Source organism: Pipistrellus kuhlii, unplaced genomic scaffold (genome assembly GCF_014108245.1).
Source record: "Pipistrellus kuhlii isolate mPipKuh1 unplaced genomic scaffold, mPipKuh1.p scaffold_m20_p_9, whole genome shotgun sequence".
In the NCBI taxonomy this organism is placed as follows: domain Eukaryota; kingdom Metazoa; phylum Chordata; class Mammalia; order Chiroptera; family Vespertilionidae; genus Pipistrellus; species Pipistrellus kuhlii.
Window position 1 is genome coordinate 22865943 of NW_023425595.1, and position 27372 is coordinate 22893314.

Here is a 27372-nt window from a genome sequence, read left to right on the forward strand (position 1 = left end):
CTGCATTGGGTTCTTTGCAGTCACATGCCCTCTACCTGTGTTGTTTTTTTCTCAGATAGTTCTATGTAGCATTTTCTTAGGTGATTCAACCCTGTGCTATATCTCCTCAGAGAAGTATTCCTTGACCATCCCTAACCAAAATAACCCCCTCCATTCCCACTTTTCACCATATACCTCTCATACTCTATCTCTATCTATCTTTATCTCTATCTCTATCTCTATCTCTATCTCTATCTATTTCTATCTTTCTATATCTCCCCTCATACTTTATTTCTATTCTTTATAGTATTTATCAACTGGTATTTATTATATTTATATATTTGCTCATTATATATAAGTGTATATATATGTGTGTGTGTGTGTGTGTATGTGTGTGTGTGTATATATATATATATATATATATATATATATATATATATATGATGCTGTTGTAACAGCAGTGTATCATGAGAGCGTAACAAATATATATTCATGTCTATCTGTCTTTCCTGAGTTAATAATAGGGAATTTTATCTATTTTATAAATTTATCTATTATAAATTTAAAATTTATTATCTAAAATTTACAATAGGAATTTTATGTCCTCAATGCTTAGAATAGTGGCAAATATTGAAATGAAAACCACTAAATAATTCAACACAGTATGTGCAATGTAAATTTTGACAGGAAGGAAGAACTTTTTACTACTTCATAGAGTTGAATTTGAGCTGAACCATGAATGGTAGGTCAGGTTTGGGAAGGCAAAAAAGAGAGGAAATATCATTCTAAGTGATGTGAACAAAGCTATCTATAATAATAAAAGCAAAATATGCTAATTAAACTGGACGTCCTTCTGGATGTCCTTCCAAATGACCTTCTGGATAAAGCCCTGGCTGTGAGGGAATCCTGGGTCCCACGTGCCACAGGGAAACCCAGGTCCTGGGTGCCAGAGGGAAGCCAGTGCTGGCAGCCAGGGGAAGGAAGGTCTGCTCTTTCATGAATTTCATGCATTGGGCCTCTAGTTGAAAATAAGAGGAGACAGATGGTAAAGGGTAGTAGGAAAAGGGCTTGAGGGGTACATAAGAACATTGTGTGGAGTGATTTCAATGCCAGCCTAGGCTAGCGAGTTTGAATCTTACTTTATTTAATAGGGACATTTCTTTATGTTTCTAAGTTTTTTAATATGAACATAGTACTAAAAAAATACAAAAAGAAATAAAATTGCTCTATTTAAATCAATGTGTTAGCTTATCCTTATGATCATCTTCAGTGTCGACATACTTGTGCATTTAGTTGGGGAAAGCAAGTGTACAAGTGGGTGAGTGTGTGTGAATGAGTATGTGCATATATGTAAGTGTGCATGCTGAGGGGAGAGCAAGACTTGTAGGTGACATTCCAAAATGACATTAAAGTTACATGTCAATGACTTTTTGCTCTAAAAATACTAGAATGTAATAAAGAGTGGAAACCTGAAAGCTGTTTGATTTGTGGCTAAGTCACTTTATATATCTTCTGGTCAGCATTCCCACAGTAGATTTCTCAGGCCTTCTAGCTTAAGATGAAACTGCTGCTGCTCTTCATGATAACTGATGCTGACATGTTTTTCTGCATTCATTCTGTGTTGCACTACCAGCCCATTGTGACATAATATTTTATTTATTTACTTCTACTTTTATTTTTTCCATCACTATTTATCCCTTCTATGCTCTCTTCTACTCCACCAACCCTCCTCCCTGCCTGCAGTCATCACAGTGTTGTCCATGGCCATGAGTTCTCCCTCTTTTTATTTATTTTTTTGCTCAATCCTCACCCAAACACCCCATCCCCATCCTCAACTCCCACCTCCACCACCAGAGCTGCCTGCCTGCTCTCAGTGAGTCTGTCTCAATATTTTGCTGTTATTATTACTTTGGAAAACCATATTCCTGGCTCTTCTGGTGAGAGCAGCTTATTATTTCTGTTGGTAAGGATTATAATCGATGATGGTGAAATTATTAAAGAAGCTTAAAGTTATCTTTAAGTTATACTATAGAAGAATTTTAGCAATTGTACTAGGAGACCTCAGTCATTAAAAACTATGTTCAACCTTGCCAATGTGGTTCAGTGGTTGAGTGTTGACCTAGAAACAAAGAGGTCACTAGTTTGATTCCTGGTAAGGGCACATGCCCAAGTCTTGGGCTCAATCCCTGGTAGATAGGGGGCATGCATAAGGCAGCCAATGGATGACGTTTCTCTCTCATTGATGTTTCCAACTCTCATCCCTCTCCCTTCCTCTTTCTCTAAAAATCAATAAAAACATTTAAAAAACAATATTTTCTAATTGCCTGACTAATGTGGCTCAGTGATTGAGCATCAACCCATGAACCAAGAGGTCAGGGTTTAATTCCCGATTAGTGCACATGTTTGGATTGACAGCTTGATCTGCCTACAGGAGGCAGCTGATTGATGTTTTTATCTTTCTCTATCCCTCTCCCTTCCTCTCTCTAAAACCAATAAATATATATTAAAATAATTTTAAAAACTACCTTCAAATAAATTAATACAGTTGATTTTTGTATTTTCATACTGACTTTTGTATTTTCAAAGTCAGACCATGGCATATTAAAAGAAAAGATTTCTATGATGAAGTATCTTGGCGGAGATGTTTCTTGCCATTGCCTCAATTTGAAGATTATTAATGATGAAAATACTTCAAATTGATTCAGAAGAATTAACGAAATCATCAGAGTTATTGTGGCTTACTTTTTAAACAACATAGAACAAAAATTCTTTAATGTATTTATGTAACAAGTATTTGTTGAGTCCCTACTTTGTGTAAGAGAGACTTTTACTAAGCCCTGAGGAGGTACAAAGTCTGCCTTAAAGTTGCTTGTGCATAATTTTAACAAGACCTGTAGTCAAAGATGTAAACCTGCATTTCTGCAGGAGGAATTTAATAATTGAACTTCGGTCATTGCTAACAGAATAAGCTTGTGTAAAATACGTCAGGGGTAAAAGCCAGATTGCCTTCATTACAGGTCAAAAGTTTATGAAAGGTTTATATCTGAATTTGGTTGTTACAAAGAAAGGAATGCTACATTCTTCACAAATGTTACCATCTTTATACCGCATTTATGCAAAATTAAAAAAAATTAATTTTCATCTTGGCAAAACACTTTGATCATTGTGTATTTAATGGGGTTTCCATTTGAGAACAACAATCATTAGTCTCTAATACGTTTCATACTTCTGTGGAAATAAGACAGGGTAGAATAAGAAACATTCATCTTCACTAGTCTTTGGAAATATCTAAAGTAATTGACTAGCTCAGTCTTCTGTGATGGCCTGGTGACCACTAACTGTGACTATTTGCATAATAGTCAACTCTTCACTTCTGTAGTGATAACTGTTTGTATCTGATTAAAATTAAGACTGTTTTAGTTCTCTTGACTTTTCCAGAAGTTGCAAAAATTGAGATTTGCTGTTCTGCTTTAACCAAACAAATGCACACATGGGGATAACAATATGCTGAGTTTATGCAGATTTTACAGCACGAATCTGAATAAAATACCCACTAATAGATCCTTAAGGAGTAATAAACACACATGAATTTTCCTTAGTTGCACTTTAAAGTGATTTTAACATACTACTAGACCTTAACAATAATATTTAATTGACAAGATTATGCATTTGTATGGATTGAAAAGGTGGTAGATATCTAATTCCAAATGAGTCATAAATTTTACTTTTGCATAACATGTTTTATTAATTTCTTTATGGATAGGATATTCTACTTCCCTCCTGGTGAGAGTTTCTTAAAACACAGTAAGATAATTTAAACACATTTAATTAACATTTATCATTCATTTTATAAAGTAATCTGACTTTTGTCCTCATAAATATTCTCAAAAAATTTTGGAGCTAAAGACCATAGGATGACTATGGAAAGACACCTAATCGGATTAAAAAAAAATAATTTTGTTTTGTTTTTTAAAGCAAATATTTGCTTTCTTTGTTGACCCTATTCCAAAGTAAGCTTACAAACTGATGATTTATACTACTGTGTAAGTGAAAACAAACCTAACCTCATTACCTGATAAAATAAAATAAGGCTATGGACTTCTCTAAGGTAGCTTTATAGTCCTAGTGCCTATCATGGTACTGAGCGTACAGTGCTTGGTGGTCAGTAAATGGATGTTGAATATTTGAATGAAGACAAGCACTACTGACTTCTCTTATGTAGTAACTATTTTTTGGGAGCCTAAGAGGTCATTGTATATGTGTGCAGTTCTTTATTTCAGGGAGGAAGGGAACAAATAAGTAATAGATACTGAGAGGTACGATTATGCTAATGCTAAACCTATGTCTTTTTCTTTGAGAATTCCATATTTAAACATATACAAATGAATGAGAGAGAATATAAAGATGTTTGATTAATAATGATCCTGGTAGGTTAATGAGATATTTACCCATTAGAAAATGCAAATAGAAGGAATGTGTATACTGTATGTTGAGAATATGAAAAAAGGAGTTAACACAAAGGTCAGGATTGGTTCTTTCAGGGCTAACATTTTTCGCTGAATATAAATGTAAAAAAGATTTTTTTAAAATGTGTGCTACTATCCTAATAGATGAAGTCACTGTGCTCTTACTATCAATGATCATTTCTCTCCTGTGTAACCAAGGAAAGGAAGTGGGAAATGCTAGACTGTGAAGTCGATTTGAAGTAGCTATCTTAAAGACCAGTCCAGTAAAAAGAATTGCTTTTGTTTGCATGTATTACTCTTAGAAGTGAGGGTAGAGACATAGTGAAGCTGGGGACAAGATGTGTCTTCTCCATTCCCTTGTGACCATTTAGATTTTATAATAAGTATATTTAATAAGTAAATTACTGGAACAATTTTCCTTTTTCTTTAAATTAAATTTTCACTGAAGTATATAACCTGTTAACCGAGCAGGACCTATAAATTTGTCAAACATAAACAATATCGGGAACGGGTAGGACGTATGAATACATCCTTGAAATATACGTTGTGCCCTGAGAGGAACGGTATATATTTTTTGTAATCTTTTTTTTAAAAATATTTTATTGATTTTTTTTACAGAGAGGAAGGAAGGGGGAGGGATAGAGAGTTAGAAACATTAATGAGATGAGAGAGAAACATTGATCAGCTGCCTTTTGCACACCCCCCACTGGGGACGTGCCGGCAACCAAGGTACATGCCCTTGACCGGAATCGAACCCAGGACCTTTAGGTCTGAAGGCCGACGCTCTATCCACTGAGCCAAACCGGTTTCGGCTATTTATTGTAATCTTTATAATTGTTTGTAAAAATTTATAATTTTTTAATTTGGTGTTTCCATTTTTTTTGTTGGTATTCTTTTCTATTTGTCTGTGATTTTGTATTTTCCTTTGTGCTTTATATATATAAATAAACGAAAAAAAATATATATCATTCATTTTAATTAAGTAAAAATAAATAAAAATAATAATAATATGAAATTACGTCCTCTGGGAGTGACGTATTGACACGTCCTAGTGAAAGAGTACGCGCCCGTTACAAGTTGTGTTATTAAAAAGGGAACTTCCCGGTTAACAGGATAATATACATACATAAAAATATGTATCATAAGTGTAAATTTAGCTCTAATATTCAAACTAAAACATATAACTTTGAAAGACTAAGGCCTGAGTTTTTAAAATGATGTCTTTGCCCTTTGCCCTAGCCAGTTTGGCTCAGTGGGTAGAGTTTCAGCCTGTGGACTGAAGGATACCAGGTTCAATTCTGGCCAAGGGCACATGCCTGGGTCTGTGTGATCAATCCCTAGTAGGGGGTGTGCAGGAGGCAGCCAATTAATGATTCTCTTTCATCATTGATGTTTCTATCTTGCTTTCTCTAAATCAATAGAAATATATTTAAAAAATTTTTAATGATGCCTTTAAACTTTAATATCTTGAGTTTATCCTATCTTTTCAGGGGTTTTCTTGTTCTTTAGTGAGGGTCTTGGGAAGAGTGGTGGCAGCAGCTTGCAAGTTCTAGGAAGAAATTGCATATTAAAGGGCAATGATAACAATGGTACCAAAGTAGTATATTGTCCTTATTTGGGTTGGGGGAGTTGGTGAGGAAGGAAGGGGTGAGGGGGAGAGAGAGAGAGAGAGAGAGAGAGAGAGAGAGAGAGAGAGAGAGAGAGAGAGAGAGAGAGAGAGAGAGAGAGAAGATCCTGCCATCAACAAACAAAATCACACAAAGCAGGATCCTCACCTGGGTGCAGTTACATTATTTGCACAATGCATATTTATTGGATTGGAAACATCTGAGAAGATGAGACTCTGTTCTCAAATATTTTTAAAAAGCTGTGTCCCAGAATTGTTCCCAATGAAATTTCAGTTTGATTATTCCCCTGCTAGAGCTAACTAGATTCTCTAGGAAGCAAGGATTTGCTCTCCTCCATTAGCTGCAGCAACCCAAGGTTTGCTAAATAAGACAAATGAAAAATAAACAAGGTGATATCAAGATGCATTTAAAAGTATTTTTTTATTCTTTTCTGGAGTGAGAACAGCTACAGTTTTACATCTTTTGCAGCTGCATTAACAATACTAATCTATGGAAATTAGTGCTTAGAAAACCTGTGCTTAGGCCTTAGTTGGCTCTTGGATCCATCAGTTGAAGCAAAATGCCTAGTATGTTTTTAGCCCGGTGATAAGAGCAGTGGGGAAATACAAATGGCACAGGCCATTCAGGACATTCAATTTACCTGGAGGGAGATGATTAATTGATTGAAACAATTAGTGAATACTAGGGTAGGATATATATACTATAAGGTTCCTTAGTGTACTTCAAACAGGTCAACCACGAGAAGTTCAGTGGGTTGACCAACTGCATTATGCTTTCTGAGGCAGGCCAAAGAAGAGTCTAAACATATTAGACTGATTTTTAACAAACAAACAAACAAACAAACAAACAAAGTTTAAAACTAAAAGTATTTATAGTTAAGGCACTATTTATCCTATCAAATGAGACCTTTTCCTTCCTAACTCTCAAAAGGGCTCAGCATGCACTTTTAGACAGTCAGAAGACACCTTCCTAACCTTGAAGGCTTTTAATGTAAGCTTTCTGGGGCCTTTATTTCTTTCACTGTAGACACTGCAGCTCTTACAGTGGTAACACTTTACACAAATGACTCAGCTGTTCTTTGCAATAAAGAATATGGCCTTTAAATAATTTCCCTCCCCTTCTCACCTTTTCTGTCTGTATTCTCTCTCTTCTCTGATCACTCCTTCTCACCCTTTATTTTCTGTCTCTGTCTTTCCTTCCTTCTGTCATGATTTATAAACATTGGATACACTTCTTCCGACAGATTTTAAAAAAGTGTGATCCAATTAAACCCCATGAGGAATGATATTCTAGAAGTAAAGCATTAAAAAGATCTTCATTTGCTCACTGCCTTTAACTCACTAATAGACACTGATATTCTTATCATTTTCAACACAAATTCTTGTTTCCCATCACTAAAAAAGTTAGGTAATCTTCGTGAAAGAGAAAATGAGTCCCCCTGAGTGTGTTTGCATATTAGCACGTAGCCAGGTCTCTGCCAAGTTGCTCTCTGACTGACTGCTGCAGATGCTCTTTCTCAAGTATTCTGAGTCATATCTTTAGTGCAAGTCTTCAGGGACAAACAATAGCACCTGTTCCTCACAAGATATCAGGCCAGTTAGCCCATTCATGTATCTTTAATGAAGCTCTGGGGCAGATGGCAAAAAATAGCATCATCAACAACTTAGCACAGAGAAAACAAAGGGGATAAGTGTTGATGCAACAATTCTGTTTTAGAAATAGGAAGAGACAGAACCTAAGTGTTTCACATGCATCTGCTGCTGTCTGGATTGCCTGAACGAAGTGAGGAATATCCAAGCAATTAAAATTCCCTGGCATACAAACCTAACCAATGGACACAGACAACAGGGGGTGAGGGTGTGAGGTGGGGGGAGGGGGGAGGGCTGGGAGGGGTAATGGTGGGATAAGGACATATATGATACCTTAATCAATAAAGACATTAAAGAAAATTAAAAAATCATTGTCATGTACCCTATTTGATCAAGAAGTATTTCCTTCCTTTCCAAAAGGGAGCTGCTTTGGTGAGGAACTGTGGGGGTTAGAGTTAATGGACAGTTGTGATTTGGGGTGTGCTTTGTGTTCCTTCCATGACGCACTGGCTGAGCTTCACCTACGATGGTTTCCCAGTTTCTCATTAGTCATTCACGTGACATATCCAGCCAGTTATTGCTGACTTCCAGAGCAATAAAAATAATGCAGTTTCATACTCAGAGAAATATTTTTGGCCACATCAAGTTTCACTCTTTGTCTTAACAAAATCTATTCTACTCCTTTATCTACAGGATAATTACCAAGTATCTGTGAATTTGTGCTAAGGGAAAGCTACCTTTTCAAGCAGAAAGGATGCTATTTTGAATTTTTGATAACATCTTGGAAAATACATGTGGAAACTGGTCATTCTTTGATGCAGCAAGGGGAATTCTATTATTTTTTATTCTTCTGTAAACTATTTTTGGAGGTTGCTGTTTCCAGTGTGAGTGCCTTTCCTGGCATGTCACCAGATGGGAAAATAGGATGATGGGAAGGAAAAGGAAAGGCAGGCTTACATTCTTCAGGGCAGGGTGGAGGCTGTTCTGTACCTTCAAAATTCTTTATCTGCGTTAAGCACTAATACTCACCCAGGGGACTTAATTCAGTTTCCATAGGAGGAAAGTACTCTAGGTGCTATGTGCTTTTGTGTAGCCACCAAACCCTCTTATCTCTTCCTGCTAACTTGCCCTTGTTTTCTATTTCCCACCTTCAACCAATAATCTTCTAGTAAGTACAATGAATGGACAGTCATGAAAGGGGGAAATTGTTGCCTTAATTTATACTTCCCACTTATATTATAGTCATGAGCTGCTATGACAGGGTTACCTTTTGAGAAATGCATTGTTTGGTGACTTGTTTGTTGTGCAAACATTATAGAATGTAGTTACACAAACCTAGATGGTATAGCCTACTACTGTGGTTGTAAGTGCTATATTTTTATACACCTGGCAGCACAGTAGGTTTGTTTATAACAACATCAAAACAAACACGTGGATAATTTGTTGCTCTAGACCACATGTGTCAAACACAAGGCCCGGGGGCCAAATCCATCCCGCCAGGCCTTGCAATGTGGCCCGCACCGCGCTGTCATCACTGCACTCTGCTGCGTTTCCATCACAATGACAGTTTATGACTGTTCAGTAAACCATTCGGCCCGCGATTTAGGCTGGATTTTAGATTTTGGCCCCTTCTCTGATTGAGTTCGACACCCCTACTCTAGACATTACAATGACTATGGTATCACTATGCTGCTGGGAAATTTTCTGCTCTATTATAATTGTATGGTACCACCTTCGTATATGTGGCTTTTCATTGACCGAAATGTTGTTATACAACACATGATTATTTGCACCAATGAGTTGTACTGGTGAGTTTTCTATAACAGATGGTCGTTGGAAGTATTCATAGACCTCCATTATCCTTACTAATTTTTAAGACTGATAATTTCTTTAAAATAGTATCACACTGGGGAAATCTGGATAAGATTGTTGGATTATATCAATGTCATTACCCTAGTTGTGATGTTGTACTGTAGTTTTTCAAGATGCTACTATTGGAGGAAACTGGGTAAAAGTACATTGAATTTCTATGTATCATTTATTACAACCTTATATAAATTAAAATTATGTTTATAAAACTTCCAGTCAAATAATTGTTATAATAATTCTTTGTGATTAGTTTGGTTTAGTAAGAGATGACTTTAAATGGGACTTAAAAGTATAGACTTCGAGCCTAATTTATCTGGGACTTGAATCCTGGTTCTACCACTTTTTAATTGACCAAAGTTATTTAACCTTTCATGGTTTTGACTTCCTCATTAAGGGAATGAGAATAACAATAAGCACACCATAGAATTTTGAAGATTAAATGAGATAGAGCATGTAAATCATTTTCCCCATGCTGGTCATATAGGCAGCACTGAAAAGGACTAGCTGCTGTGGTTATTATTACCACCACTGTTACTTCTGGAATTAGAGCTAGAAAGGAGCTTTCTATCATCTCTCAGCCTAGATCCTAATTGACCACTGGATATTTTGGTTTGTGTTTAGTAAAGGGCATATTATTGTTTTACTTAAGACAAGTTAAGGAACATTTTATCACTTGGAGCTAAATGATCATAGCTACTGAATGTATTATAATAAATTATTGGAATTAGTTACAGTAGATTTATGATCAAATTGTCCTGGGTGCAAAACAAGGGAGAAGACAAAAGAAACTGAAACTAAACAGATATAATAGCCACACTCCAACAATAGTTGCAAAGCCTCCATAGGTCATTACTTAATCAGGGTTTCTCTGAAACAAAATTGTTTTTAGTTGCAGGGCTCCAGATTTTTCTCTACCGAAAGTGTGTACACAGGTGGTTTCCCTTGTTTTCTATCACTAAAGTCCATTTGATTAAATAGAAAAAGCCCTGGACTGGGTAATTAGCAGCTCTGGGCTCTAGATCCAGCTTGGTCATAGGCAGTGTAACCTCAGGCTTATATCTTTTACCTTCTCTAGTCACCTGGTTCCATGTAAGGTTCGATTTAGATTAGTGATCTTCAAAGAGTAGTCCTGGACCAGCAGCACTAGCTTCAGTTCACATGGGGATTTGGTAGAAAAATACCCTCTTGGGCCCCTACCTCGAATCTACTGATTCAGAGACTTTGAGGGTGGGGTTGAGCAATCTTTGTTTTAACAAGCCCTCCAGATTCTGATGCACACTAAAATTTGAGCATCACTGCTCTAGATTATTTTAGTCTACATTTTAGATAGTGGGATCCAACCCCAGAGTTCCTGATTCATAGGTCTGGGGTGGAGCCCCATCATTTGTTTTTTAAAAATTCTCAGGTATGGCTGGTGCTGCTGGTCAGGGACCATACTTGGAGAACTACTAGGTGAGATCAATTCTAAACTCCGTTCCACCTCTGAATCTATTATTACTATTGTTCTCTCTATGCCTTCCATTTCTCTCATTTACTTTGATCTCCATTTTATTGAAACTGCCTCTGAGATAATTGCATTGAAGATGTCTAACATTTCTTACCTTTAGAGGGTGATGGACAGAAAAGAACTTCCCTAAACTATTACAGCTTACGTTCACATGAAACCTCTATTGCTCTTTGACATTAATAAAAAGGGACCCTCGATAGTTTGCTTAGTTTTCTCATGTACAGAGCTAGTTACAAAGGAAATATCTTCAGGCACCAAGATTCAAGAATTAAGGTCTGATGCCCAATTGCCATTGATCCCTTATGATATGAAGAGCTTGGGCACCGTGGAAATAAAATTATGTTTTCCTCCTAACATGCTGCTTATTGAATAATTACATCTTCAAATGATCCCAGTAATCCACCTCTTCTTTTTCACGGTTTTCTTGATTCTTGGGATGGGATAATGCTCTGTGAGGTGTGGTGTCTGCCGAGAACATGACAAGCCTCTGCCTGCCAAATGGAATTATTTAGTTGGCTCATGTTTTCATTTTTGAATTAGAGTTATGGGTAAGACCTACTGTTTCTCCTTTTATCAGAAAATTGATAATTTTCTAGTACTGTATATTCAAGTTATATCGAAGAGAGAGCAAAAACCTAATGCTTACTGAGTGCCTATTATGTGCCACTCACTGTGCCACAAGCGTGACTTTCCTTGTCTATTAATCCTCACAATAACCATGTAAGGTAGTATCACTGGCTTTGCTTTTTACATGACAGAATAGACTCAGGAAGGTTAAATGAGTGTTCAAGATCACACAGCCAACAGAAAGACAGTATACAGATGTAAGCTCAGATTGTTTGGCAGCAAAGCCTTTGTAAGCAGAGTAGATTGTGAATAAATTATCTGTGGAATAGCTGAAAGAATGGCTAGGTTGCATTATCTCCCTAATGTTGACTCTTAAAGGACCATAGAATTATCAAGTTGCAAAGCCTCTATAGATCATTACCTAATCAGGGTTTCAGTTTCACATGTCCTTTCACGAATTTCTCACATGGAGGTGTGCAGCCTTTACTTGACCACCTCTAGGGAAATGGCACACACGCTCTTTCATCACTGATTGTTGGAGAACTCACTATTAGAAAATTCTTTGCATTAAACTTCCCTTAAATCTCTTTCTTTTGAACCTAGTTCTGCTCAGACTTAATCTGGTTCATCTACCATATATCATTCCTTCAAACATTTGAATATAACATATCTGTTCTATCCAAGCTAAATGGCCTCCATTTTCCCCCAGCTACTTCTCAAGATCTATCACACATAATAACAACCTCATAGCCATGACTATTAAGGTGGCTCATTGGTTGGAGCATTGTCTCAAGCACCAAAGGTTGCAGGTTTGTTTCCTAGACAAGGCACATGCCTAGGTTGTGGGTTCGTTCCCTGGTTGGGGTGTATACAGGAGGAAAGCAATAGATTTTTCTCTCACATTCTCTCTCTCTCTCTCTCTCTCTCTCTCTCTCTCTCTCTCTCAAAAACTATGGAGCATTTAATCCTTGAGTGAGGATTAAAATAAATAAATAAATAAATAAATAAATAGATAAATAAATGTAATAAATGTTTGTTAAATGACAGAAAAAAAGATTAAATAAATATGTTACCTAGACTTCTCACTTTTTTGTTCCCCTTTTTTAGAGTGTGAAGCATCTGTGCTATATGCTGGGTATTTGAGAGGACCATATTTCTAGGAGTAAATGAAATGATTTCCTTCTATATTCTCTTGCACTGAGCAATAGTCACCCTCAAAGAATACCATGTTTTATTTTCTGTCGTAGCACAGTGCCCTCAATGTTGACATCTCAGATTTGCATCGGGTCACAATCAGCTGGGGTTGAAAGCAAACTTAGAGTTTGTTTTTTTCAGGGTTAAAGGCAAGACCTGGGCACTAGGGGATCAGCTCCAATTTAAGCAGGCTAAGTTTGTACTCTCCTGTACAAAACTTGGGCTTACCTCAGCTAAAATGGAAGAAATAGCTGCCTAAAGCTAGTTTCTTTCACGCCCCACTGGCAAGGTAGTAATTGCACAAAGACCTTTTTATTATAAGTTGATTTTCCTGAGAAATGAATTCAGAAAAATACTGTAAAGTGTTTATTTTTTGCTTGCCCTTTATTAACCCACATCATAGGGCCTTCCCTAGAGAAAAAACTGTTGGTAAATGAAACCTCTTAGACCCACACAGAAGCATTTTGCACCATGTCCCTGGATGTGGAGGAAACAAGGATAGGACAAGGCAAGTTAGTGCTCTTTAAACAGAGTCGTCAGCAAGTGTGTAGATTTCTGCCTGAAGAGAAGATTTAGGAATTTAAACAGGGGAAAGGTTTGGGGCTGGTAGAATTAGTGGTAAAGGTTTACATCTTAAATAGAATATCATGTAGCCTTCTTATACTAGTAAGGAGGCCAAAACCCAGTTTGAACTAAAAGATCATTTCTGTTAATACACTATTTTTGACCTTTATATAACAAAAGTCCCATAGTTCAACATATAGAATCAGGCCCTGAAAGCCAAGACTAAACCTTCCTGGGATGCTCTGGAGAACCAGGGGCAGCATGCCTCCAGGAAAGGAGGGAGCTGGAAAATTAAAGTGTGATTTCCACGGGCATGATTCTGTCATAGCGCTCACTTTCTTTATAAGGAATACAAATACTGATATAGAGAGTGAAGATTTTCTATTTTGCATTTTTGTGCTCTTTGATACATTTATTGAGGTCAAATGAAATTTGATGTAGTAGGATTTATTATGAAATGCTCTCTGAATACAACTCCATAATTACCGAGCTACATGGTAGTGCATAAAGCTGTAAAACTGCTTAGCCAGACAAGCAATTTATATGTTACACCGAGGTGTGTATGGCAAAGAATATTAGTTTAATTGGGAGCCAAGATGGAGTAAGCCTTAAATCTGAAGAGCTATATGTTTCACATAATGCAGTGAGGCTTTGAAATAAGACACTTAACTGGGGAGACACAGCTTTTGGAATACATAACAATTAGACATTATTTTCTGCCCAAGGATGCTAAATACTGTTTTCAAAATAAAGCACAGGATGCAAAGCTGGCGTAAGGGTAAACCTTAAACACTGCAATGTGAGAAGCAATGTATTTCTTTGTTTTTAAAAAAGGAAAAATAAAGTTAAGATAAAAGAAAACCAGTCACTGCAATTTAGTTATGGAAGCCGGGGTGAAGCCAATTCACAAGGAGGTGATGTTCTTGCTGTGCTAATGGAATTTCAGAGAGGGGACTTGTGGAATGCGAGTTTTCTGAGGGAGCATATTTGGAATGAGGTTGGAGGTGGGTGGCTGTTTGGGTACCCACACACCACCAGGAGTGAAAAACAAATACTTCTTGGCGTACATTTGCTCTCTGTCTGATCATAGGCTCTCTTCTGTTTAGCAGGTTCAGGGTCACATGCCTCCGCTCATGATCCCAATTTTTCCACATGACCAGCGGACCCTGGCAGCAGCTGCTGCTGCCCAGCAGGGATTCCTCTTCCCCCCTGGAATAACATACAAACCAGGTAAGTAGAGAGGGATTTAACATTCTTTTGGAAATGCTAAAATCCACATGTTTTTGCTTAGTAGTCACAACAAACACTGGAGCACATGAAAGAACTAGGAGTACAAAGATCATGAAAAGCTTATTTAAAAGTAAAATTAGAACTGGGAAGTTAATTGGGAAGGTGACATGTTAATAAACTAATTGGTTGCTAAAAACTTTTACTTTCTCTCCTTCTACTTGATTTTTTTTTTAAATTCATAGATAAAGTGCTACTTTTCCTGGGGGCGATTACACATTTTTATTAGCTCTGTCTCATACCTTTACTGTGAATAATTGTCTTTGGTTACAGATGCTTTCCTTCCCGAGAGCTTTTATATTCTGGCCGAGTGGTCACGTACAGTATAAAATGTTGTTATTAGTTGTTGTCTGATTTCTCTTGGAAGAAGAATTAAAACTGGATTGATTTAATTAACTTAGCATTAATAGCTAAAGTTCTTTTTGATGTTAGTCTAAATAAGGAAACATTCAGTAGTATTTTCTCATTCATCTTGGAACCTCAAAAAACAGGTCATATAACCTTGCAGTGAAATATGTTTTGAGATGATTTAGCAAATGTTGTGATTTTTCTTTATTCCTCTGAGTTTACTGGACTCCTAGGGAATTCAATTAGGGACACAGAATGGTTTGAAGCTTCTTTCAGAGCCTCCTTGTAAACAGGGCTTTAAATGTTTAAAGATATGTTGCCAAAGGAATCCAATGTAAGAAGATAGTCAAGTAAATAAAAGTCAACCTTCATTTCATTTGTGCATTCTTTGTAAGTGACCTCAGCTCAGAAGTAGTGACCTTGTTCTACTCATTAATAATTTCTGTGTCAAGTTCTTTTTAACATATTAACCTGCTTATATTAACCACCAAATCTGTGTGTAACAAATGTGAGTGCAGCAGGGTTTTTTGTGTGTGTGGGGTTTACAAAGTGAACAAAGATATTTTAATATGCTTAAAACACTAATAAAATATAAATCACTCTACTAAAATGTTTGGTAAGGAAGTTTACTAAGTAGCATAAAAACAAACTTGGTGGATTTGGGTATCTATTTTAACTGCTTGCTGCTATTGATGACTCTTTTGCATTTGGCCGAGTATACCCTTCCTTGTAAGGCAAGGTAAGATGTGTGTGAAAACTCAAATGATTTAAAGAATAGAGACGTTAATGGATTGACTAATTTAAGAACTGACTTTGAAAATTCCTCAAATTTAAAAGAAAAAAAAGTCAATCCTTAGAATGAAAGGTTTTTTTGGACACCTGAGTGAAAGACAGTTGTGGTATTTGGATTGCTAAACATTGATTTTTTTTCTAGAGCAGAATTTTCAGAACAAGTTATATACTCTATGGAGTTAATTGGGATATATATATATATATATATATATATATATATATACCCTATTGAAGTTAAATCACATATTCAGGAGACTTAATCTATTCAATCTTGTCATTCACCTGAATTTGGGGAGGAGAATTCTGGACCAGAGTCTGAATTTGGATCAGAGTCTGGAGTAAGAAAACTTTTCTGCTGTAAACTGAGCTATGGTAATTTCACTTGAAATACGCATGAAACAATGACTACGTTTTTAGAAGAGAGGAGTTTTGTCACATATGAAAGCTGTGCAACGATCACATAACTTGATATTTTGGTCCACTAAGCAAGAGGCTGTGCAAACGCTACCTTGTTCTTCATAAGTTACAAAATAAAGGACTCTCTTTTTTCCCCCTTTTCTATATACTTTCCCATAACCTAAAACGATTCCAGAGAGTCTATGCTGCCAGCTGATCGAATAATTATCTTTATTGCTAGACAGCCAGCCTCTTCTTGGGGTGATATTCACATGGAAGTTGTCTGTTTCCGAATCCATGTTAGCAGAGTCTAAGCTAACATATTTTAAGGGCTCTGGGACTTTCAGATAGTTTGCTCATTGCTCTGGGCATTGCAGGGTTCCTGTGCACAGTGAACAGCAAGCAAGCTCCCCCACCTCACCGGCTTACTGAGGAGTGTTGTCCACAGGAATTGTGCATGTTTATGAACTTTTCCTGTATTCCTACTTTTGTGAGATGATTTTTCCTATCATGAATTGTTATTAGATTTTGTCAAAGGCATCAGTTGAGATAACTGATTGGGATTTTTCCCCCTTTGTTCTATAAATATGATGTATTATACTGATTCTTTTAGATGTTGAACCACTCTTGCATTCTTGGGATAAATATTACCTAGTCATCCTGTCTAATAAAAGAGTAATATGCAAATTGACCATCACTCCAACACACAAGATGGCCACCCCCATGTAGTCAAAATGGCTGCCCCTATGTGGACATAAGATGGCCGCCACAAGATGGCCTGCAGGGGAGGGGAATTGTGGGTGGCAGGCCAGTAGGGGAGGGCAGTTGGGCATGACCAGGCCTGCAGGGGAGGACAGTTAGGGACAACCAGGTTGGCAGAGGAGGGCAGTTAAGGGTGACCAGGCCAGCAGGGGAGGGCAGTTAGGGGCAATTAGACTGGCAGGGGAGTGGTTAGGGTGTTATCAGGTGGGCAGGCAGAAGCAGTTAGGAGCAATCAGGCAAGCGGTTGGGAACCAGCAGTCCTGGATTATAAGAGGGGTCCCAGATTAAAGAGGGTGCAGGTTGGGTTAAGGGACACCCCCCCCCCCCTCCATGCATGAATTTTGTGCACCAGGCCTCTAGTAGTGAATAATACTTTTAATATGTTTTTGGATTCAGTATGCTAATATTTTGTTGAGGATCTTTGTATTTATATTCATAAAAGATATTGGTCTGTTTTTTGTGTTTTTATTTTCCTGTGATGTCTTTATCTGGATTTGGTATCAAGGAAATGTTGGTTTCATTACTGAATAGTTAGGAAGAACCCCCCCCCCCCCCCTTCTCTCTTGTTGAAGATTTTGGGAACATTTTTTTCTCCAATATTCAATAAAACTTACTGGTAAAGCCATCTGATCTAAGACTTTTCTTTGTTGAGACATTTTGATTACTGATCCAGTCTCTTTACCTATTATAGTTCTGTTGGTATTTTTTACTTTTTTTCAAATCCATTTAAGTAATTTGTGTTTTTCAAGAATTTGTCCATTTCTTCTAGATTTTATTAATTGTTATCTACTGCTTCTTTTTAATTCCTTTGTTTCATTTAGCATTTATTGAGCACTATTTATTTGTCTATAAACATATAAATAATACATTATATATACTAGTAAATAAATGAAATAAGCATTTATATAAAATAATTATATAAATATAATATATATTCTAATTTAATTTTCATAATAATTATAATATAAAAGTAGCATTATTTCTATTTTGTTAGAGGAGAAAAGAAAAAAAAAGCCAAACAACCAAAGAACTTGTATGCATATACTGGTATTCATAACCCACGGCCACAGACAATAGGATGGTGAAGGCCTGAAGCTGGGGCAGGAAAGCTAGAAGAGGTCAGTGGGGGTGAGGGGTGTCAATAATAAAGATTTAAATATAAAAATAAAGTAAAAGATGCTCCTTGAGAAAAAAGAAAGTGAAACACATTGATTAACTTTTCTAAGCACTGCCATCTTGGAATTAGCAGAGAGAGAATCCAGACTGGTTCTCTGATTTGATATTTTACACCCTTATGGACATGGTATAAGTGTGGATGGCATTAAGAAAAATCTAGTGTTTGCTTTTTCTGTAGAAAAAAAAAGTGATTTATATGCATGGGGTTTCCCAAATGACATCTTATAAAGCTGGGATTTCTACTGCTTCCAGAATTAAATCATAGGTGTGTAACCACTATTGCCGGAATACTTGATTAAATCTATCTACTTGAAATCAAAGCCTCTTAGTTTCTTCATATTAGTGCTCTAATTTTTAAATATTAATAAAATTTTTGAAGTCCAAGAAGAAAAACTGTTTATCCATGTAAACTAACCTGGTTTTATGGAGATTATTTTAACTGTTCCTCCTTCATAAATGGAGTCTATATCATTGGTGAGCTAACACTGAGTAAGGCATAAACTGAGTTGGTATTATAATTTCATTTCTTATAACGGGGGTGGATTTATATCAGTTCATCCACACTCACTTATTTAATTGCTATTGTGACAAATTCCATGGATTTTTATATATCAGTCAGAGGTATGGATGCATCTATGAAACAGATGAAGAAATTAAGATTGATTCTTGATTCTTAGCTTCTTTGAAGGTATCAAAAACAATGCAGATAGCCTGGCCAGCATGGCTCAATGGTTAAGTGTCAGCCTATGAACCAGGAGTTTGTGGTTTGATTCCCTGGTCAGGGCACATGCCTGTGTTGCAGGCTTGATCATCAGTGTGGGGCATGCAGGAGGCAGCCAATCAGTGATTCTCTATCATCATTGATGTTTCTCTCTCTCTCTTTCCTTCTTCCTTCCTCTCTGAAATCAATAAAAACATATTTAAAAATATTAAAAAAAAATGCAGATACTCTTAGAAAAACTCCTAAGATCAAGACTCATCTATCTCATTATTGATCTATTCTTTAATGAACAGAGAAGGAGCAATTTAGCAGGAGAAATAAGATCATGCTTGCCAAAGTTTTTTTGTTTGTCGAATTGTCCTCAGAACAAATGGAAGGTTTTGTTTTATTTTTAGGATTCTAAGAGTCATCCATTACCTGCTAACTTTTGCTGCAATGTAATGTGATGTTTCACAAAGATAAATTCAAATTGATTATGGCAATTTTTTAGAATATAGAGGAAGTGTAATATTTTGCTACTCTGAATACATACATCCAGGCAAGATGCAAAGTGGTATGTCCAAGTCTATATTGATGATAGTGATTGAACTATTTCTACATTGTAGCAAAAATGAGGATAGCTTCTAAAAGTGGAGTCTATATATAAGTTATTTGGCAACTCAAGTAATTTGCCATCAACTTATGATGCCACCACACAATAATCTCTGAGAGAGTTAGGGTCGTGTAGTGAATTTTTCTTTCTGTGTAAAGTAAGGTGTGAGACTTTGAGACAGTTAACTGAAGAATCTTTGAATCCTGTCTCCCAGTTTAATGTATTTTCTTCTCTACTCCTCCCAAGCTCTTTAAATGATTCTCTTAATAGGTTAATATCTGAAGTGAATATCTCAGAAGACCACAACCATCCCAGTCCTTTGTCTTTCTGAAGAATTGAACTAAATGGATAGAATTTTACCTACAGGAGTTTTGACTCTCTAATAAAAGTGGAATTTCTATCTGAATTACACAAACTAGGAGTATTCTTGTAGGAGGTAGCCTGAGTCCTAGATCCCCTTCCTCCTGTAGTTAAGTCTTAATAAGTTTGGTTTCATTTAGTTTTCCCTGAAAATTATACAATGTACTTTCTGTCACTCAGGGACTCTTGCTGTGGAGCTGCTTTGATTGCAAAGGAATGTTACTCAGTGTGACAAGTGAAACGAATGTTAGGCAAACGTCCCGTAGGTTTCAAATCCTGTTTCGTATGTGTTCTGTAATCCTCAGGTAAAAGCAGTCAGTTGGAAAAATCTAGAAGGCTGGAGAGATGGGTTTGCAGAATGGGCATTCTTTCCCAGACGATCTCTTGGAGGTTGTCTTCGAACACCAGAGGTGGCAGGAGCCAGAGTATGAGCTCGGCAGCGCCTAAAGCCAACCTGTTCCAACAGGCTTCATCTTCCTTTGTACAAATTTAAAAGAATGGGTGCTCACGCAAGCATTTCAAATCCAGAGACAAATTTGAAAAAAATTGCTACAACATGTTGACTGATTCCTTGCCAAGACAGCCACTGAGAACTTCTTCTTGATCAACTCTTACACGAAGGAAATTAAAGGGGGTTGGGGAGAGCACATAACTTTGTTATAAAAAAAAAAAAAATTAAACTTCCCAACACCCTAAATCCCTTTCCCTCTTATAGTTTCCTCTTCTACTTTTATAATGCCCCCCCTCCTTTCTTCACCCTTATCTTCTCCTTCTCTTGACTTTTCCTTTTTCTCTCTCTCCTAATTATTTTCTGTGATAATCACTGTTGCTCTAATGTATTCATTTTCCTTTAATAATCACTGTTACTCTAATGTCTAATGTATTCGTCATCACTTTTAATATCGATACAATGATATGTCCTGGAGAAATAGCTTTGCAAAGATTATATTGAAACGTACAGATTCAAACCAGCAGCAAAGTTAGAAACACTTTAAAAATAAGCTTGTCAAGCAGCAGAAAGAGAGCTGTTTGTAGCCAGCAGGTGAGCTGGAGAGAGTACTACAGGGTGTGGTAGAGATAGTAATAAATTAACTAGCAAGCCAAAAACTATTAAAAAAAAAACTAAAAAAAACCCCAGCTATTTCATAGCGTAGAAGCATGACAGCTATGAAAAAAGGAGTGCCCCAGGGAATTCTTTTAGAGTTTGATTTTTTAAAATATGTTTGACATGAAAAATGTTTTAGTACAAATAAAGCAACTGGTATTAAAGTTACAGGGGTTGTGGTTGTGGTTTAGCGTTAGTATGAATAATGCATGATATTTAAAGAAAGAATCGTTCTAAAATGTTCCAGGAGGCAGTCCATGTTGATAGTTGGAATGGTGATTTTTTTCCCCACCCTATTTTTGAAGCATCATTAATTCAGCATCGTTTTGCGATTTTTTTAAAACCTGATCAGATACCAACCGAAGAAATGCTATTTGACTTAGATAGGAATATTCTTTCATCCGATAATTTAGTTTAAATATCAAGGAGATCAGTAGAATTACTTAAGCATAAAGCGACAGTCACTTACTACAAAAAAATAATTTGGCCTAGTTAACTTTTTTGAAAAGCTCATGCAGCCCTGCAAACCAAAATCAACCTCATGGAAGGGGAAAAACAAGATCAGATATTTTGAACATTACTCCATAGGAGACCAGCACAGCATAGTGCTAGTGAGTGCATTGTAGCAGCGCCCATATGCAATCAGAAGCCAATTGTTACTGGACTGCACACGAGCACACACTGTACTCAATGGTCTGATGAGGTATTATGGATATGATGCAAAGAGACTGTGCAGATTAGAAACTAACAATTTGTTAAAAGTGAAAGTGACTAAACATGCACATTGGGCCAGCTGAGGAGCCCTTCGTGTGGCAGGCAGGATGCGGCCCAGGGAAGCAGGGGCATCAGGAAGGCTCCAGGTACTGGTGTCCATGCAGAAAAAAACCCAAGAGGTTTGATTGCTTTCCAGTTGACTGCCACTGTTACTGTGATTCTTTCTACACCGTCCCTTCATTATACATTCAGTTTTCAGTGTGGAAAAGTTCATGCAAAAACAGCATGATTATTAGAAATGTCAAAAATGTGTGAAGGAACAGCCTATTAAAATATAGCCCAGAGATAGCACGCGACACTGACTTTAAATGAGTGGCCGGAGCCAAAGTGATGCTCCATGTAATCCCTGATGTTATGTGATTTATCCACAAGTATTCATTTTTTTTTTTTTTACCTCAGTTACCACGATCACAACACAGTCCTCAGTGCTTTCTCCTGGTCCCTCAGGTTGCTGCACACAGCCTGTGTTCTTAGGTCACTGTCGGCACCTCCGTCCCCCTAGTTAGGAGAGGCCTGGCGTCAGAAACAAGTTAGGATGTGGCATTGACCGCTGTTGAACCTCGCTCGGTGTTTTCTGAAATTCAAAGGAGATAGTCCATGTAAAACGTGAGGTTATGTTATCACATCATCAAGGAGTAAGCGATAAGTACCTGGAGTGCATGGTTCTGTTCTAGGCTCCACAGAAGCTAACCCAGAAAAAAAATGATGTTTTCCACCCCCTTTGGGATACCAGGCATTTCACAGAATGTTGCCAGATAAGATGAGATTCCCCCTCACTGCTATCAGATTGAAGAGGTTGCATTTTAGAAATGTTTTCTCTGTTTTTTTTTTTTTTTTTTTTTTTTTTAAATAAGTATAGTTTAGGGTTATGGACAGTCAACAGATGATAATCTTTTTTGGGGACTCGAACGCTCTGCCTTGCTTACCCAGCCAGGTTTTGTTGTTCTAACACAAAAGCCTTAATGCTTTCTTAGTGAACAGAGTGTCAGCCTTGGCTTTAAGATATTTTTTTTACTCTTAAAAAAATGATGTATTACAAGATTTGTAATGGAGTGAACATGCTTGAATTGCACATTAAATTTTTTTTTAACATCACATTCATGTTTTGCCAGTTTGCCTACCAGCTATCTGTTAACAAAAAAGTTCCAAGGCAGCACTGCAAGTCTGTGCCCAACGAAGCCTTTTGTTTCTGCAGATGTTTGGGCTTAGAGCAACGTCGTAAAGCTCAGGCAATCCCGGGGCCATGTTTGTACTTGTCTGCTGAGATTCCCCGCGCATTGTCTAAACCTGTGCGCATTGTTCTTTCCGACAGGTGATAACTACCCCGTACAGTTCATTCCATCAACAATGGCAGCTGCTGCCGCTTCGGGCCTCAGCCCTTTACAGCTTCAGGTAAGTGCCAGAGGAAAATGCGGGATGCTCGCCAGTGCCTTAGTGGAAAACTGCTAACCAGCTGTATGCTAAATAATGGCCCGAATGTTAAATAGTTTTTTAAGCATAGCCTGGGAGGATTAACACCTTATGTACTTACCATGTTGCAAATAGCAAAGTGCCAGTTTCAATATTTTTAAAGGACAAATGACACGATGACTTAGGACTTGATATTCTCTATCAGGTGAGTTCACGGTTTTACAGTTTCTTTATGGCTGACTGTTCCTGGCCATATTATCTTTCTCCTTGTCAATTTTCCACCCCTGTCTTAGTTTATGTCATATTAGCTTTTACATATAAGCATCAAAACAGAAAACAGTGTTGGATGTTTTTCTTCAAGCAGCTCATAGAACAGGGGGTGATCATTATTACCAAATTACATTAGCTACTTAGTAATATGTAAACATATTGCACCTGAGCATGTGTGTCGTCACTTCATCCTCTTCCTCATTCCAGGTTGAAAGTCTGGGCACGATGTCTGACCAAGTTCTTTACTTAAAAGTTAAACTCGGGGGAAAGTGTTTAGGAAGCTGAAAAAAAAAAAAAATCATCTGCACCATATCTTCTTCACAGTAAAATGAAGTGTTTCTAGGTGGGACTAGGTAAATCTTTGTATTCTTCCAACACTGCCATTTTAGTGGGAAATTGACTTTAAATGAGTATATATTTTTAGCAAAAATATAATATTAAAATAGTGGTTAAACCTTCAGAATTTAAACATTTAAAAATATGTGATAACAGTCAACTTTCATTTCAATACAGTGGAGAGTTTAAAGATAGTATTGTATTCTTCCAACTTATTGTGATTATTTTTGAGTTTTCTTAAATAATCTAGGAGATAGCACCTGGCTAGGCATTTTACTTTCCTCATTGCTATTCCCTACATAACCTCAACATTAAAAAATGTACAAATATTTTACCATAAAAAAACATTATTTTGATAATTTTCAATTGGGTGGTCAAGTAAGAATTTTTGCAAGACTTTGAGTGTTTATCCTAAGCCTCATCCAGAAAGCCTTGTTATGCACTGCCCAGCAGAAATAAAAGTTTTTGCCTATAAGAGTAGCAACCTTACATCTCTCCCAAGCCTTCTCCTTCCCCACTACTAACACTGGAACTTACTGAATTGGTGAACTCTAAAAAATACCTCACTACTAGGAAATTGAACCTACTTCTCCTTTTTAGATAGCTAGCTATGGAGTGTATACCCTTGATTCAGAGGTAGGAATAAGAATCAGTACCATTGTTTGATCTTAGAGACAAGTACCAAGTTTCTATGAAGGAACATCTGGGTCCTAAACCTTCTGCTTTCTATGCATTGGTGTGGTCAATACCCTGGATTTAGAAATATGTGTCCTGTTTCATGAGTTCTGACAGTGTGTTTTGTCTTTTTTTTTTTTTTTTTTTTTTTTTTTTTTTTTTTTTCTTTTTTTTTTTTTTTTTTTCTGAATACGCTACTAAACAGAAGGGTCATGTCTCCCACCCACAAATTAACCCAAGGCTAAAGGGCCTAAGTGACCGTTTTGGCAGGAGTTTGGACACCTTTGAACATGGTGGTGGCCACTCTTACAACCACAAACAGATTGAGGTATGAATACTTCCATTGGTGCTTCATTGGGTGGGGGACTGGATTGTTCAGTCATGTTCTAGGCTTTTTCAAAAGTGGCAAACACAAAACCTAAATACTGCAAAATAATCATTTCTTAGTTCTAATTCCTAAGGAGGCTCCTTTTTGCTCCTTTTCTTTAAAAAAAAAAAAAAAAGCAGATGTCAAGCCAGTGCCCCCTGAATTAGGTTGTTTATTTCTATATGTCTACTTAGGCAAATTTTTTACATTATGTGTGTTTTCAAACCATCTTTATTTTCTTTACTTATTTTTACTTTTTAAAATGTATAGTGACATATATTGTCAAAAAACACACACACTTAAACATTACAAAAATCTCATTTGACCACATAAAACTCTGTGAAGTTGATAGAATATGGTCCAGCTTCTACAGATAAACAACAGAGGTTCAGAGAGGTCAAGTTTTTTAACCAAGGCTACAAAATATTCCTGGAGTCAAAGTTTTTACCTAGGATTTCTAACTCTACCTAATTCAGGTTTCTTAACTTAGATTTCTCAGGCTGAAGTAGGGATGGGTGCCTGGACCTGGCTGGTTGCTTTTTGCGTCATACATTTTGATAGTATTCCTTTCATATTTAACTTCCAGGAAAGCTCTTAGTTTTTTTGGGTATGTGTGTGTGTGTTATTCTTACTACTTGGGAGAAGATGGCTTATATGGCTCTTTTGCAAACCAAGTCCTTTTCTTCTACAGGGACCTAGTTGTTCTCTGATTTTGTGCCTGATTCCTTTTCTATATCATTGGTCTCTGGGACTCTCAGCTACTAGAGAGTTGCCAGCTAGCTGTTGCATTAAAAAAAAAAAAAAAAAAAAGGAGAGAGATTACCTCAGACTGAAACACACTTTGACTTTCTCGGTTAGATGTAATACTACATTTTATATTCTAACCGAGTATAGGAAACCCAATTCAAAAAAATAAAAACAGAAAGTCATTACAGCTGGCCAACATTGTATATTCAGCTTCTGTTGGCTCTGCAAGCTATACATATTGCATACTATCTATTCAATAAAGTGTCCATGTGACTTCTTCTCTGCTTTTGAATCTACATTTCGGGAAAATGATAACGTTTACTCCAGATAAGAAAGAAGAGGGCAAGATCAAAGGCCAGCTTGGAAACAGCCTAGGGAAGAATTCCAGAGCACGCTGCCCCCTTGCTCCCACCCGTTCCTTTTGATATGTTTTCTACGGGGGTTTCCACCCAGGCATGACCAGGCATAGACTCTTAGTACCTGCTGTCTGCTATACAGCCAGAAAGGATTTCTCTCTTAAGGCTTTTGGATGTAGAAAAGATACCATATCTCTGGACATTCTGAAAATCTATGTTTGGGATTGACTTCTAAATGACACGGGACATGAAGAAGAAGCTTTCTGGGTGAAATAGCAGGCTTACCCTCTCAAGGACAGTGAGTTTGTTAAACTTTTAAGCGCTTGAAAGAATATGAAAGCAGGTGACCTTCCTCTCCTCTTTGATGTTTAGGTTCTCCTGAAGTGTTGAGATTTATCCCATCATCCTTCTCTTAGCTGGTTTTCTACCCAGATTTTCGTTTACTAATTTTTCCCAAGTCACTGAAGTTGACTTCTTTCTGTCACAGCATCACTGGCCCCTGATGCTGTAGAGTCTGGCTTCTGTCGGGCTTTGATGCCATAATGTCATACATGGGAGGGCAGATCTGGGCGTTGCTGTAGCAATGCTGATCGAGAAGCACAGCATATGCCAACGCCTGTCACTTTTACTGAGCTAAATAGAGAATCCAATAAACAGGAGCCCTCACCGCGTTGCAGTTTGAGTTTGGGCTGGTTTGAGAGAATTTCTTGGGTTTCTGTTTATCCTTGCTCTGTTTTCTTGCTCCCATTTTTTTTGCAAGTTTTTCCTGCATGTTAGGAAACCTTTGTTCTGTTTGCTTGTATGGTACCCTGCTTAGAAAAGCTTGACCTTGTTGAAAAGGCAGATTGCCTAAACCCATGGTTGGCAAACTGCGGCTCGAGAGCCACATGAGGCTCTTTGGCTTCTTGAGTGTGGCTCTTCCACAAAATACCACTGCCTGGGTGAGTCTATTTTTAAGAAGTGGCATTAGAAGAAGCTTAAGTTTAAAAAATTTGGCTCTCAAAAGAAATTTCAATCGTTGAACTGTTGCTATTTGGCTCTGTTGACTAATGAGTTTGCTGACCACTGGCCTAAACTTTCCAGGTGTTAGTCTAACATGTTTATTGGGATGTTTATGAACAGCAGAGTAGACACTCCTATTGAAGCTGCTACAGACATTAACATGTAAAGTCTTGAGCAAGACTAGAGAGGAGATTTAATAATAGCTGGCTTTATTGATTTCAAAGTCTGCTTTCTTTTCTAGCTCAGGTTTTCTCCCCTTCTTTGACAAGCTAAAATGTCACAGCTCCAACAATCATTATCATGATAAACTGTTGATACTGAGGAAGCATTGCAAGTATGTTAACTTGTTTTATTTCTAAACAGAGATTCTTAGTAAAAAAATAAAAATAAAGTTTACAATACGTACATACCACCACCACCCCCACACCTGCCCTGCTGCATTGCTCAGCACTGATCCTATCTGATGTCACAGTTAACTAGTCCTTAGAAGGTTGTTACTGCTAACAGTTAGAAGCCTGAATAAATCTTAACAG

General features: G+C 37.1%; 1 protein-coding gene across 21 annotated transcripts in view; it reads left to right on the top strand.

The window, feature by feature from the left end:
- SOX6 (SRY-box transcription factor 6) overlaps positions 1–27372 on the top strand; it is a 525015-nt gene that overhangs the window by 393741 nt on the left and 103902 nt on the right. For 13 of the 21 annotated variants that reach the window (XM_045577988.1, XM_045577991.1, XM_045577992.1 and 10 more), the window contains 3 exons: positions 14470–14593; positions 22989–23068; positions 24573–24695. In XM_045577988.1, coding sequence (XP_045433944.1) covers positions 14470–14593; positions 22989–23068; positions 24573–24695 — 327 coding nt within the window. The remainder of the gene's footprint in view (positions 1–14469; positions 14594–22988; positions 23069–24572; positions 24696–27372) is intronic. The other 8 variants (XM_036426320.2, XM_045577986.1, XM_045577994.1 and 5 more) reach the window with 3 other exon arrangements.